Genomic DNA, 14,605 nt, shown 5'->3' with positions numbered 1-14,605 from the left:
TCCATGTCCTTGAAAAACCCATATGGGATTTATTGAAGCATTTTTATAAAAGTATATATATATATATATATTCTGATTAGACCGCATAGTCAAAATGGGGTGTTGTTACTCAAGGCTAGAAAAAGAAGAAATGGTGGCAAGATGCAAAGCAAGAAAAAGATACATGAAACAATTTGTAAAAGCAAGACATTTTTTTTCAGCATCACATTGCATGTATTTAAGATCTTTAAAATCCACTGGCTCCGCCTTACTTCAATTCGCCACCGCCGAAACCACCCTCCACCACCACCTCCACCCGCCACCCAACCACCACCACCATAAACCACCCACTCTCCCATCACCACCACGCCCACAACCACCCATGAGTCCCACTTCACAAACATGGACAACCACCACTTCCACCACCACCACTCCACTACCGCCGCCGCCGCCGCCGCCGGCGTCATCCACCTGGGATTTCTGGGACCCATTTATGCCATCATCATCAACAAGGTCAGGAACTGTAGATGATGATAATAATGATGAAGAATGGGAAGATATGTCTACCACCATTCCCTCCGAGACCGCCGTCACAACGAGTGTGGCGGCGCCGCCACCGCCGCCATCCAGCTCCACTGCCACCACTAGTGAGATGCAAGTGGTTGTGTCTACTAAGATTAAAGATTTGATGGAGATTATTAAGGAACTTGATGAGTATTTTCTTCAGGCGGCGGATTCCGGTGGGAAGTTGTCGGCGTTGTTAGAAGTTCCGGCAAGTACTCTTCCTGGTCAAAGATCTTCAGGTAACATATAATTATAATTACAATATAATAATAAAATAAAATCTTTGTTAGTACATTAAAGTAAAATTTTATTAAATTGTGGGAAGCATAAGTTGCCAAGATAGTGATGAGTATTGAACACGTGCACACGTGTGTTCTTTTGTCTAGTCGGAAGTAGAACATGCTTACCACTATTAAATTTCACATGGCGGATTTTAAGTTGTAATTAAGATTTTCTTGTGGGTAGCATATAGACTATTTAGCGGCTTGCTAGCAGTTAATAATAATGCATTCTTCTATTGGAACTTTTTTTTTTTTTTTTTGTAGGTAATAAGTTATGATCCTTGATGAAAATATGATCTATTGTAGTCACTCTATTGGACATAAGCTTTCTTTTTATTGAGATATTTTGGTCTTTCCCTTTATCTTCTTAGGTGCCTTTATCCTACTCTTCCACATTTCCTAATTATGTTAGTTAACTGGATTAAATCATAGAATTGGTATGATAACAAGTATTGCGTGATATGGACCCGATTGATGAAAATATGATGCACACTGTATGAGATATCAATTGAAACGTGAAACGTGAAACCTAGATACATATTGTTGTGAATACATATATACTTTCCCTTAGAAAGCATGAGATCGGATTTCCCATGGCCAAATTCAATCGGTGAATTCAATATTGATATGTCCGGCTTTGACTCTTATGGAACAGTTTTAGAAACCTAAGAACGGAACTTTGTTGTAGCAAAGAAAAGTTAATTTACAGTGAACTACATTTGACAGTTTCTTAGAGCTAAAATCTTTAATGCGTTGCACTAATCACTATCTTTGACCTCTAAAAGTCAACTTCCAAAATCGTCTTATGTCATGTATTGTTGTAGGCAAAGTTCATGGGTACGGGAGAAACTTGAGCCCATTGTTTAGTTCATGGAGCTCGACTCCAAAGTCAAATGTTTTTGGGAAGTTCGGATGTGATGACATGATCGGAGATAGTCCTGTTGGTGGTGGTCTTATTGTTGGTAGCCATTGTTCTACGGTAGAGAGATTGTATGCTTGGGAGAAGAAGTTGTTCCAAGAGGTTAAGGTAACAATATTGTAACCATGTGAAATAATCATTATCTCCCTTAGTTAGAATGTAAATACCTTAAATGTTGTCTAAAGCTTATGATTTTTGGTTGTGCGAAGAACATGGAGGGTTTAAAGATGGAGCATGCAAAGAGGGCGGAACAGTTGAGGAAAATGGAGATCAAGAGATCTGATTATATGAAGACTGAGAAAGTTAAGAAAGAAGTGGAGAAATTGGAGTCTAGAATGATGGTTTCTTCTCAAGCTATCGAGTCAACCTCAGATGAAATAGTCAAACTCCGCGAGGAAGAGCTTTACCCACAACTTGTTGAGCTTGTTAAAGGGTTAGTCCTCTATTCTTATACAAAACTATGCTTGATTGCTTCAACTCATTTTTCTTACAACCCATTTTACTTCTTTTTAACTATGGTACCTTATGTATAGTACATACATATGGATAATATTTTATATAGTACTTTGCCATATAATCATGAAAAACAATATCTTGTACCATATGGTCAATAATAAAGGACTAGGATTGTATGTCATCAGCAGATACTATATGTACAAAAATTAAATTGTACTATCAATTTGCACAAGAAAAAAATAAAAGTTAGATTTTGTTTCCTTCTTCTAAAATCAAAGATGAAATTACTTTTTTGCAGATCAATGGGCATGTGGAGAAGTTTATATGAATGCCACCAAGTCCAAATGCACATAGTACAGCAGCTTAAGTACCTCCATGTCATCCCGTCAACAGAGCCCACCTCCGAAATACACAGGCAAGCGGTTCTTCAACTTGAGCTTGAGGTTCAACAGTGGCACCTAGCCTTCTGCAACCTCATAAAAAGTCAACGTGACTATATTCAATCTTTGACTGGTTGGCTCCGCCTCAGCCTCTTCCAGTTTGGGAAAACTCCGTTATCACAAAACAAACAAGACTCCGCCATCTACACCCTTTGTGAAGAATGGCATCGCGTGGTCGAAAATGCCCCTGACAAAGTCGCGTCTGAGGGCATCAAAGCTTTACTAGCTGCAATTCATGCCATAGTGGTCCAACTAGGCGACGAGCACAAGCAAAAGAAAAGGTCAGAATCGTCATTTAAGGAGCTGGAGAAAAAAATGACGGAGCTCCGGTCTCTTGAACGTAAGTTGGGACCGTTTTCCGGTTCGGCAAGTGGGAAAGACCCGGTGGGGGACAAACGGGCCAAGGTGGAAATGTTAAGGGCAAAGACAGAGGATGAAAGGGGCAAATTTGAGAAATCAATCGGGGTAACGAGAGCAATGACGTTAAGTAACCTACAAATCGGGTTACCGCATGTTTTTCAAGCCGTGACGGGCTTTGCTAACGTGTGGGCACAGGGGTTCGAGTCAGTTTACAACCATGCTAAGAAGCCCGAAGAGGTGCAAGATGTAAAGAGGTTAATGCTTTAGAGTATGTTCAATTTGACAAATTACTTTTACAGTTTTACTGTTTTATCTAGAAAAGTTTGGGCTTCAATATATCAAGGTGAATGTAGACATGATATGTATTTATAAAGTTTTCTATTAATGTTATAAAGTAGATTTTGTTTGATTCCTATTTGATCTTAGAATATCTTTTAAGCCACGTTCACAGCACTAGTGAAACTAAAAGGAATCTGAAGAGAACCTTGGTACATGACTACATGAGACAAATTAGACAACCAAAATGGTCTTTATTGGTTAACCAAACCAAAATCTATATTTTGGGAACCAAAACCAAAATATATGTAATAAAAAGTTACATTTATGATTTTTATTTAAACAAAAAAACCTCACATACACGTTTCAATGTAGACACAATTGAATTTGTACCTGGACATGGATTCACAACATATAATAGATGCCATGTTGTATGGTTTTATAGTTCATTTTCAATCTTCTTTATCATGTTATCAGTTTTGATCGATGAGAGATTCGAAAGGGGGAAAAAAGGTACAACCAGTGGCAAGTTTTTGTTTTGTGGAGGCACGGAGATGCAAACATTCGGTATTTCGAGTTATTTGGTTTTCTATTCATTTCATGTTCGACTAGTATATTTTTGGTATCCAAGGTTAAATATGTGTATCTAACTAAAGTACAATTACATTGTCTAATGTTATAGATTTTCATAAATTTAGCCTTTTAAGATAACTTTAGTGGCTTAGTGTAATTTTAGTGTGAACTCACTAATAGAAAGATAAATAATTTTGATGATAATGATCGAGCTGATTATTTTTTTTCTTTTTGGGCCCATCCATTAAACGGGCTTTTAGCTTTTTAAGTTTTATAGGGGCTTTTCGAGTTAGTCTCCCAGAACTCTGGGTGTATCCACTAAAGTTATTTGGTTAATGATCTTGAGAATATTTTAAAACTATCTAGGGTCGTGTGTTTACAATCTATTCATATTACTTAATTTAAACAGTAAACGATAGCGATTCCATAATTGATACCAAACGCGAAGTAGATAAACAAAATAGAGTTATTAGACCAATTGGGTCTTTGCTAATTGGTACATGCAATTAGGAAATAGTATACATGTATATAAAAAATCTGATGGCTCTTCAGATTTTTTTGAACGTTAACGGGACGGCTGTCCTCGAATCTCAGAGCCTGTTAGACCCTATATGTGGTCTCTACACCCACCGGGATGGCTCTTCAGATGAATATATATAGCTGAAGTATCCCCTTGAATGTCGAAGATTGAATAAAGAAAATAGAAAGACTTGCTGAATGACAGCTAGAGATCTTAAGCCCAATCAATGGGAATTAATGACAATATCTTAACAATTAATACGAGAAAATACTTTATGCAACACTAGCGTTGTACCCGCACGATGCAGCGGGGAATAAAAAAAAAACGTCGGTGGTTTGATGGTGGTTTGTGGGGCGGCGGCGATGAAAAAGAAAAAAAAATAAGCCGGCGGCGGTGGATGGTGGTTTGATGGTGGTTTTTGGGGCGGTGGTGGATGGTGTTTATGGGGAGATAGCGTACATAGAAGGTGGATTGCGGCGGTGGATGGTGGTGGATGGTGTTTATGGGGGGAGAAAATCAGAGAAGGGGGGAGGAAGAGAAAATCGGAAATCGGATGAACGTATGTGTGTGTAATGAGCGTGATGGAAAAAAAAATAGGGTAGTGTAAATTAGGAGGGCATCAAAGACATTTTAAAGGTAGAGGTGTTAAAAGAGGGGTGTGGTAGTTTGCTTATTAAGGGAGTATAGATATTACCCGGTCCATACCTATCTTAACAATTATGTACCTTTTGTAAACCTATATAAAAATTGTCAGGCATCAAGAAAACGTTCTCAAAGACTTTAAATATCAAGAATATTAAATGAAAAGTGAAAACCAAAGGCGGATATACATACATTTTAGAAAGTGGGGGCTAACAAAAATGCATCGACATGGTCATATATACTTTTTAAAGGCCGGGTTAGTAAAACAATTCTTACCGCATGTAGGCTTTGCTATTATGTGGACACTCGGGTGCGAGTGAGTCTACAACCATGCTATGCCTGGGGAGGTACACAATGTAAAGAGGCTACTCCAAGTTTGGGCTTCGATTTAACGACGTGAATGTAGACATGATATATGTGCATAAAGATTTTTTTTTAAAAAAAAATAATATTAAGCATATGTATCAATTCTATTTTAATCTAATTCTTTCGAGACATGTTCATAGCAGTAGTGAAAGCAAAAGGAATGTAAAATCGAAGGTGTATCGCAGGAGGCCGAATTCGAACATGAGACCTAAGGATTTTGACAAAATCACTCTTGTGTGCAGCGGTTAGACATCTTTAGAAGAAAGAGTGGTCTTTTAGGATGCTCATATATTTTACAGGTCTGTGTACCGATTGATCTATGATTATTTATTTGATATATGTATTCTAAATTTGTGGACTACTTATCTCTCTACTATTTCTTTTATGAGATCGCCTTTTTTTACATGTGATTGAGATTCTAGTTGTTGATACATAATCTAATTAATGTGTAGTATTTCTATAAGAATTTTCCATTAACAATTTATCCTCTCGTAAGACTTCATATAACATCAAAAGATACCTATCCAGATCCAAATTCTAACTATACTAACGAATAAATTAAACTAAGTTCTAATTACATAAAGTGGTGAAGTGCCTCGGAACATCAGAGGATTAGAAGAAATCCAAACTTGAAAACTATTCTAGCATATAACTTATGTTCTAAATGAAGTTAAGTGGTTACACTTTATGTTCAAGGTCATATATAAAAAAAAAATGAATAACAATTAACTTCTTTGCCATAACAAATAGTCAAATAATGATGTTTAACTCGGTTAAGTATAGTAATCGCATAATTTTTATTTTTATTTATTAAGAAATATTTGGTTTGTTCATATACAAATCACCTATATAGTACACAAAGTAACTACAATTAATGTAGATATATATGTTGCACAATTTTAAGGTAGAATTTATGAAAGAAAGTTAAAGTTTAAGATTTTGTTAAAATATGAAGCAAGTTTAGTTAAAAAGAGTGATGTGGATGCCTCTCCAAACTCTCCAACCCCACTTTCATAAACCATCATTGCATGCAACCGATATCACCCAAATCGTGGAAAGGTTTCTTAATGTACACTCCTACCTTTAATTCAACGATCTATGATGATAAAATTGTTATAGGTTATAAGACCTAGATATGTTTATCAAATTATAAATTTATAGAGTGGTATGAATCTGCCCTCATCATACATAATTTTGTAAAGCTTAATAAAAAACTAGACATAAAATAAAAATTATAAAAAGTTTATCATCTTGAACTTCTTTCAACTATGAAATTAAAGTTAATTCATAAACCATATTAACTGCTGGTACACCTTAATTTTCATTAATTATCATTATAGATGCCATTTAAATCAGTAATGTTATATTGTTATTAATGGTTAAAAGCCTTTTAACGCTATTATGTTTTGTACAAAGGTACTGTTTTCTAGTTTGTTGGCTTAGTTTGGCAGCTTTATGATCAACTATCAATAGATAAATTGATACTGCGGAATATTCAAAGGCTTTAAGGTTTTGGATTCAAATTCGAATCTGACCGGAATGCTCACAGAGATAATAAGAGTTTTTCCTGAAATTGGAACTAAAGTTGGGTATACAAATAACAATGACGTTAAACTCAAATTTGTCGTTACCAAAAGATACTTATCTGCTAGCTGGAATGACCATAACTATTATGAACGCAAACTATTTTATAATTCACGAATAAAATAATCAGTTCGAAGTTTTGCTAATATTTTATGGGGAAAGCCTATGTACAAGGGAAAACCCTACCGTATAATGGTGAAACCTTGCACATATCCTAGATAATTAAAAGTTGACCATTAGCCGTTATAAGTATTCAAAGGAAAAAACTTCAAAGCTTATCATCCCTGATGATCAAACTCAAGACCTTGGATAAATTGAAAAATGCTTCAGACTAGCGGATGACCATCGTTGGCATGTTGGGTTATATTATCTAAAACAAAATTATATTGGACCATCCATCATAATATTCGATCATCTGTTATGATATTTATAAAAAATTATACTTTAGCATTTGAACCAAACTATCACGACGGATGGTCCAATATTTGATATATATTTATAATATTTTAATTGGATAATAACTTTATGTAAAATAAACTATAAAATTTTGAGTTATATGAGTAATATTTAAGGAAAATGATTGATTTTTTAAATATTAACCTAAAAATACTCTTAAAATTTTAAAACCATTTGAATGTGACAAGTTGTTTTTTTTTTAAAAATTTCTAATTTTTTTTTTAATAAATTAAAAGGATTTTTAAGTTAAATGATTTAATCATTCTCCCATTATTAAAGATTTTAAAGCAATGGTCCAATCATTTCGATTGCAGGGTTGTCCTCTATAAATGAAAAGTCACAAATTCTAATTACAGCAAAATTACATAAAATCCATATATATTAGTTGGCACTACAAAAACACAAATTTCAGAATATCTTTCTCATTCTCATTCTTTTTTTTTTTAATTTTAAATCAAGAAAATCCAGAGAGCCAACAAGAGAGAGAAATAACAAATCAATTAAGAGTTGATCTGCACCACCCAACGAACGATTCAACTGCATTCTTTCCCGGCTTCTTAACAAAAATCAACCTTCTTTTTTAAACCATTTTCATCAAAAAACCAAAAAAATTATTGATTGTTATTTGGAATTTTAGGTTTTCCTTTCTGGGTTATTTTCTTTAGGGTTTGTTCTAGGTGGGTTTGGCTTGAAATTTTGAATCTTCTAGTTTTGGTTTGATTTCTTGAAAGAAAGAAAAAAAGGGTGAAAATTGTCAGATTTTGAAGAAAGGAGAGTAAAAAGTGGAATTATTGAAAAGGTGAAGGGGCTGTGATCATTATTAATAATCAGGTCTTCTGAGAGAAGATCTGAGTGAAGAAGAATGAGTGCATCAAGATTCATAAAATGTGTGACAGTTGGTGATGGGGCTGTTGGAAAGACTTGTCTTTTGATTTCATACACCAGCAACACTTTCCCAACGGTATATATATACATATAATTTTCTATATCTATATATTATCATATATTATATAATGTGTTTTGTAATTCTTGGTTTTAGATATTGTTGATGTTAGAAAAATAAAAGGAGAACCTTGACAATCTTTTTGGTTAATCTTGGTAAAGATGATGAATTTGCTTACATGAATTTATTGTTATTGTTGTTTCTTTATTTTATATATTTATATTTATTGGTTGAATTTATGTGGTTATTTTGTTTGGTTTCATCTAATATAGGAGAAGGGGAGTCAGGAAATTGTGGTCCCTTTTTGGGGATTCAGTTTTGTTTAATTTTTTTGTGATAAAGATGATGATTTTGCCCTGTTTTTGCTATTGAATTTATTGGATAAATATGGATGCTCTTTCGGTTGATTCCTGCATAGTTTATGAACATAGAGAGTTGTATATGGTTGGCATTCTTTTTTATGTTTTCTCGATAATTATGAAGGATATGATTGTGTTTTCTATATTATTGATTTTGTGTTTTGCTTAAACTAATACTGCAATGAACTTTTGGTTGATTCTTATATATAGTTTAATGAAAAAGTAGAATCTGTATCTTTTATTCTTGTTCTGGATTAATTGGTTAAATTGCTTGAGATATTAATTTAAATCTGTTTTGATAAAGAAAAAGAATTTACGTAAAAATAAATTTTGTTTGTGTTGTTTCGATTAGTTATTATATATGTTTTATATTCTTTTGGTTGATATTTACGTAATTTAGGAAAAAGAATACTGATAAATGATGACATTGCATTGTCATATATTATTAAATGAAACGTGTGTCGAAGTGAGTTTCAAAAGTAGTTTGGTGTTGCAAATCACTAGAAAACTAGAATCAGGCTTGCTTTTATAGTGCTAAGCATGTTGTGATTTTGTTCTAAACAGGATTACGTCCCAACAGTGTTTGATAATTTCAGTGCAAATGTAGTTGTCAATGGCAGTACAGTCAATCTTGGCTTGTGGGATACTGCTGGTAAGCTCTCAACACGTATAGCAAGTAATTTTATAATATTAATTCGCTACACACACTGATGGTATGTTCTCTGAAACAGGACAGGAAGATTATAACAGATTAAGACCATTGAGTTATCGTGGGGCTGATGTTTTCATTTTGGCATTCTCGCTCATTAGTAAGGCTAGCTATGAAAACGTCTCCAAGAAGGTGAAGATCTTGTTTAACTCTTTATGAAGTTTATTATGGCTGCAATAATTTGGACTAAAATTTTCATACTCGCTATTGTTTCTAATAATCGCAGTGGATTCCAGAGTTGAAGCATTATGCCCCTGGCGTCCCAATCATTCTTGTTGGGACTAAACTTGGTAAGCTTTCTCACAATCTTCCTTTTTGAGCCAGAAACTTTAAATGCTTTGTATTTATGCCCAGTCCTTGCTTCATTGGTTGTGTGTAGTCTTTTCAGTATCAGGTGGTTTCATATGTGAAATCTAACTAGACCAATTCAAATATTATCATACTGGCATGTATGTGTGCATGTACAATTACATATTTGTGAATGTAACTTAGCAGTCACTGTACATATTCATTCAGCATGTGCTTGTCTTAATTTACAAGAGTTATGAACAGATCGTCCAAGGTGCATGTTTAAAAGCATCATGTTGGTGCATGATTGTTGAGATTGTACCGTCATTTCATCAAAGTTATTTCTTCTATTATCATCTTTATATTCTTCATTTATGATCTATAAGCAAAAAAAGGCTCAGACTGAATCAATAGCCTAACAGATTTGAATCTCTGATGAATTCTAGATCTTCGGGATGATAAGCAGTTCTTTGTAGACCATCCTGGTGCAACTCCCATTACTTCTGCCCAGGTCTTAAACTCATTCATGTTGCAACGTAGTTTTTTTTACTTTTCTTTTTGATATGCAGAATGTTAAATATTCAGTCTGTTTACAGGGAGAGGAGTTAAAGAAGACAATTGGAGCTCCTGAGTACATTGAATGTAGTTCAAAAACACAGCTGGTAAGTTCAATCTGGCTTTAGTTTGATAGAGAAGTTGCAGAGGTGGCAAAATGGGTGGGTTGGGTGTCAGGCAAAAACTAGTCTAGGTCTATTTATAAAGCAGGTCAAGATGGCCCACTAAAACCATATTATCTAAGTTATTCTAAACTTTACAAAGTATCGTTTAAATGTTAACTTATACCTAAGATAAATAATGCAATTTTGTTTAAATAAATTGACTTACGAGGTTAAGAATATGTGAGTAATACTTTCTAATTTCAACTAATATTGTTTCATTCTCTCTATATTATATATTGGCATAATTAGACTATTGGAGTTTAAAATATAAACTGGACCCCAATCAACTCTTTTGAAGTAGATGGATGAAGTCCTTCTAGGCTCCACCCATTCAGGATTGTGTTTATGTTAAACAAGGTGGTTTTCTTTTTTCCTTTCAGAATGTGAAGCAAGTTTTCGATGCTGCCATTAAAGTTGTTCTGCAGCCTCCAAAGATGAAGAAAAAGAAGGGAAAGGCTCAAAAAGCATGCTCGATATTGTAATCAACAAGAAGATCAAAGCACCGAAACTAAGCTGTATTTCAATGTTCTTCCACCTCAACTTGTCTTGGATTCATTTTCATGTTTGTCGATTTGTATTTTGATCTTTTAAATACTAAGATGTTAATGTACTAATCCTGTAGTTCGGTCAAGAATTTGTATTCCAGTGTTCGTTTCCGTATGTGATTTAGTCCCATTGTTCTTGCTAGTTTACTGCAGATTTATACTTTTTTCGGGTATGTTGTTCTTGGTCTGCATAACAAATCTGGTAACTCTTAGAGAGAGTTAGGTTGTGAGAGAGTTTGTAACAACAATGTGTTCTAAATCTGAAAATTCTTAATCTTTGAATTAAAACTGCAATGAAAGTGATCTCTTTTTTTGATATTATGATTAAAAACTGGTGTATATTTGAAATAAGTATATTGAATCTCTTCAAAATAAGCAGTTATGCCATAATGATAGCATATCAAATTGATACTTTGTTTTGTTGATATCTTTGATTAGAAATGATTTGTTTATCACGGAATATCTGCAGAGTGCAGTTTTGATTTTATGAAAAGATTGGAAAAATGCAGGTTAATATAATTATTTCCGTCTTGTTTTAAATTATCTCAAGAAAACTACTTGCTGTTTCTAGGATGTTAAAGGACTTCAGTATATAGGATAAAAAGACTTCATCAAAAGTCTCGAACAATTACAAAGGAGGTTTTCCCTATTTAGGAGGACAAATCCGACTCAAATGTACATGACCAAATTGGTATCTTCGTGACCGTTTCTAAACCAATCTCAAACAATATAATGTAAAAAATTACAATGCCCAGAAAAAATACATCCACCCATCAATAATTCCAAACAGGTATAAGAAGTGATGAATGGTTGTTGGGTGAGTGTTAAATGCAACTTGCTTTGAGGCATTTAAACTCATGAATGTTGATGGTAAAGCTCCTACCACAAACAACACCATGGGGACATCAATTATGGAAAATTGAAGTAAACTTGTGAGCTATGCAATTGCAAGCTCCCCATCACTGTCATCCAGGTTCACCTCATAAATGAACTTCCCTTTAATGTGGAATTTATTCCACATTTATTCTCATCAACTTCAAGTTTATACGAGGTCAAATAGTAAAGTCAAAGATCACTCATAGTACATTACATGATATGAACACCATGTTAGTATGTCTTAATTCTTATGCAAAGAGCCACAGGCCTTGCACCGTATCAGCTTCACCCGGTAAATCAGTAGTCAGGGGTACATTCTCGTTGTAGTCGGTTTCTCATACTATTAGTTAAGTTAGACAGTTACAAGTTTCAACAACAACAAAAAGGTAGGTGTCATACACAGAAAATCGCTGCAAACACCCAATTACTGAAGGCAACATGTCAAAGGGGTTTCGTGCACAATTTAGCAGCATCTTAAGCAAACTATAACTGTATAATATTATAGTAATATCTGTATACACATAAAAAAACAACTCAAAATCCAAAGCAAATTGTTCTCACAATATATACAAAACACAATATTGAACACATTATTTGATCACCAAACCTTAGTATTCTACCACTCATGCTTCATGCAAATCTTAGGCCGCCATCAAGCTGATGGCCACCCCATTAGATATTCAAAATTGTACCATCATACTCTACCTACCTGCTAGTGGCACGAATCTAATATACCAAAAAAAGAGGAAATTGCAGTACTACTATACATGATTAAAGGATGTCTCGGAAGAAGACTAACGAAGTTTATTCTGAGCAACAGCCTGGCAAAGCTCAAGCTCTTCATCATAGAACAACACTCTGTTCGAAGCAAATGTTTTGCATATCGGTTTTGGTATTAGAGACGAAACAATGTACCTAGAAGATAATGCAGATTCCTGAAAAAGTTGCGCTGCAATTTGGCGCATTTCTGTTAACTTAAGACGAGAAGGAGGACGAGGTCCATGCCTTGGTGCTTTTGGCGTGCTTGGTAGTGTAAAATCTTTGCTCTTACCTTCCCCTCTGTTTTAATAGGTCAAATAAAGTCACGTCATTAGATGATCAATGTACAAAATGATAAATTTCCATAAAAAGAAAAAAAAAATCAATGGAAATTAATGAGATGCTAACCTCACAAAAGGCCAGTGTTCAGTAGGTAGTGGTGTTGATGTGCACAACAGTTCTTGTCGAGACCTGCTTGGTGTGGTGTAGTTAAAATGGAACTGTCGAGCTATAACAACCTGAGAAATGAACATGCCATCATTGTTTGATTTTCCTTTTCATAAGCACAAGTAACATGGTGCTATTACATATTAGAATATAAATTTCATATGTAAACTTAAACTAAACAAAGGAACAGAGAAACTCACAGCCTTTCTGACTCTCTCGCAGACATGGAAAACAGCTCTTAGTTGGTCGTGGTGCAGGTGGCACAGTATTTTCACCTTGAAACACCGACAAGAATGAGTCAGAATGTAACAAATAATGTTAATAATAGTTAGCTCATTTCTATCACAAGACACTCACTTAGTGTCATAAGAACCACATAGCTATTCAATACAGGGATATGAAATAAAAAACTTCAACAATTCTTTCTGCGCTAGTAATATTAAGTTTGTCATAATCTGAGATTATTCATGCTACACTTCTAAATAATAAAGATGCATTAAGTACGTTTAGTATGGCAATTTACATACAACAAAGGTTAAGTGGTTAACACAATGTAATAAACCTGAACCTATATATGACATGTTACCATTAATGAACACGAAGAAAAGCAACTTTGACAGAAATAGTTTAGCTTGATAAAAACAGATCAAGTATTTCATTTCAAATGGTTATCACTGATCAACTATATAACCTCAAAAAAGCCTTGATGATTCGATTATGTTAGCCTTAAATACTATCTAAGTAAATTCATACCATTAATTGCAACTTCATTTTTCAACTCTAACAAAATATCAGTTCAAAATAACAACATAGAAACATACGGGTCAGCCCAGATTATATTTTATTAAAAACAGGCAAACAGAAACACCTATGTGCTCTAAAAAAACAATTTGCAGTGAATACATATCAAACCATAATATACATATATCATTTACTAATAAATCAATGAACCGCAAAACACAAATTCTAGTACTAATAACTATCAATAACTAAGAATAAACCGAGAGAAATGAGATTGTAAATTACCAGCAATTCCATTGGGAGAGATTCGAGCCTGGACTCATAATCCGACAAATCCCCAACAGGACACGGCGTTTTGGGTGTCCTCTGTAAATTACTCTCTTTAAACGAATCAACACGATTACTACACCTAAACTTTTCGGGCGATAAAATTATTGGGACATTATTATTATTATTATTATTATTATTATTATTATTATTATTATTATTATTATTATTATTATAATTATTAGTCTCTTCATGATCCAAAATAACTTGAATCTTATTCTTTCCGACATTATCGATACATAACTTGGCCTTACTGTTACGAATCTGAGCTAAAGCTCCTGGCTTTAAATACTTACTAGAACCATTATTACTACGCCTACTCTTTCGTTTCGACGTTTTCGACATTTTCTCTTTTGGTGACACTTTTCCCATTCTCTCAAAAGCCACTTCTACTTAACTTTTTATCACAACATATCATATCAAAATCCAAAATTTCTTCTTTTTTTTTTTTTCTTTTTTCTTAAATTAAAAAATAT

At 34.0% G+C, this 14,605-nt stretch overlaps 2 protein-coding genes across 3 annotated transcripts; one reads left to right on the top strand and one right to left on the bottom strand.

Annotated features, from left to right (window-relative positions):
- The first annotated feature begins 79 nt into the window (after positions 1–79).
- On the top strand, positions 80–11,094 carry LOC122602760 (rac-like GTP-binding protein RHO1). Of its 2 annotated transcripts, XM_043775355.1 has the most exons (10): positions 80–782; positions 1,649–1,851; positions 1,953–2,176; positions 2,498–3,245; positions 9,283–9,370; positions 9,450–9,559; positions 9,654–9,717; positions 10,162–10,226; positions 10,312–10,377; positions 10,815–11,094. In XM_043775355.1, the coding sequence occupies exons 1-10, from the start codon at positions 95–97 to the stop codon at positions 10,914–10,916; spliced, it is 2,358 nt and encodes a 785-aa protein (XP_043631290.1). In that variant the 5' UTR covers positions 80–94; the 3' UTR covers positions 10,917–11,094. The 2 variants fall into 2 exon arrangements, with proteins under 2 accessions (XP_043631290.1, XP_043631289.1); XM_043775354.1 differs by lacking the exons at positions 80–782; positions 1,649–1,851; positions 1,953–2,176; positions 2,498–3,245 and adding an exon at positions 7,814–8,377.
- A 1,280-nt stretch (positions 11,095–12,374) lies between these two features.
- LOC122606180 (F-box protein At4g35930) lies at positions 12,375–14,582 on the bottom strand. Its single transcript, XM_043779142.1, has 4 exons — positions 14,088–14,582; positions 13,262–13,336; positions 13,023–13,132; positions 12,375–12,914 (listed from the first exon to the last, which is right to left on the bottom strand). The coding sequence occupies exons 1-4, from the start codon at positions 14,499–14,501 to the stop codon at positions 12,650–12,652; spliced, it is 864 nt and encodes a 287-aa protein (XP_043635077.1). The 5' UTR covers positions 14,502–14,582; the 3' UTR covers positions 12,375–12,649.
- Between the last annotated feature and the right edge of the window lie 23 nt (positions 14,583–14,605).

This window comes from Erigeron canadensis, chromosome 6 (genome assembly GCF_010389155.1).
Source record: "Erigeron canadensis isolate Cc75 chromosome 6, C_canadensis_v1, whole genome shotgun sequence".
NCBI classification, from domain to species: domain Eukaryota; kingdom Viridiplantae; phylum Streptophyta; class Magnoliopsida; order Asterales; family Asteraceae; genus Erigeron; species Erigeron canadensis.
This window is presented reverse-complemented; position numbering and strand designations above follow the sequence as displayed.

What these genes read in the sequence shown, in the direction of transcription:
- LOC122602760 (XM_043775355.1), top strand. Translation starts at nt 95, where the DNA reads ATGGGGTGTTGTTACTCAAGGCTAGAAAAAGAAGAAATGGTGGCAAGA. An exon ending in TCCTGGTCAAAGATCTTCAG is followed by an intron (nt 783 to 1,648) that starts GTAACATATAAT and finishes GTATTGTTGTAG; the next exon opens with GCAAAGTTCATGGGTACGGG. An exon ending in CTTGTTGAGCTTGTTAAAGG is followed by an intron (nt 2,177 to 2,497) that starts GTTAGTCCTCTA and finishes ACTTTTTTGCAG; the next exon opens with ATCAATGGGCATGTGGAGAA.
- LOC122606180 (XM_043779142.1), bottom strand. Translation starts at nt 14,501, where the DNA reads ATGGGAAAAGTGTCACCAAAAGAGAAAATGTCGAAAACGTCGAAACGA. An exon ending in GCGAGAGAGTCAGAAAGGCT is followed by an intron (nt 13,133 to 13,261) that starts GTGAGTTTCTCT and finishes TTCATTTCTCAG; the next exon opens with GTTGTTATAGCTCGACAGTT. An exon ending in GAACACTGGCCTTTTGTGAG is followed by an intron (nt 12,915 to 13,022) that starts GTTAGCATCTCA and finishes CTATTAAAACAG; the next exon opens with AGGGGAAGGTAAGAGCAAAG.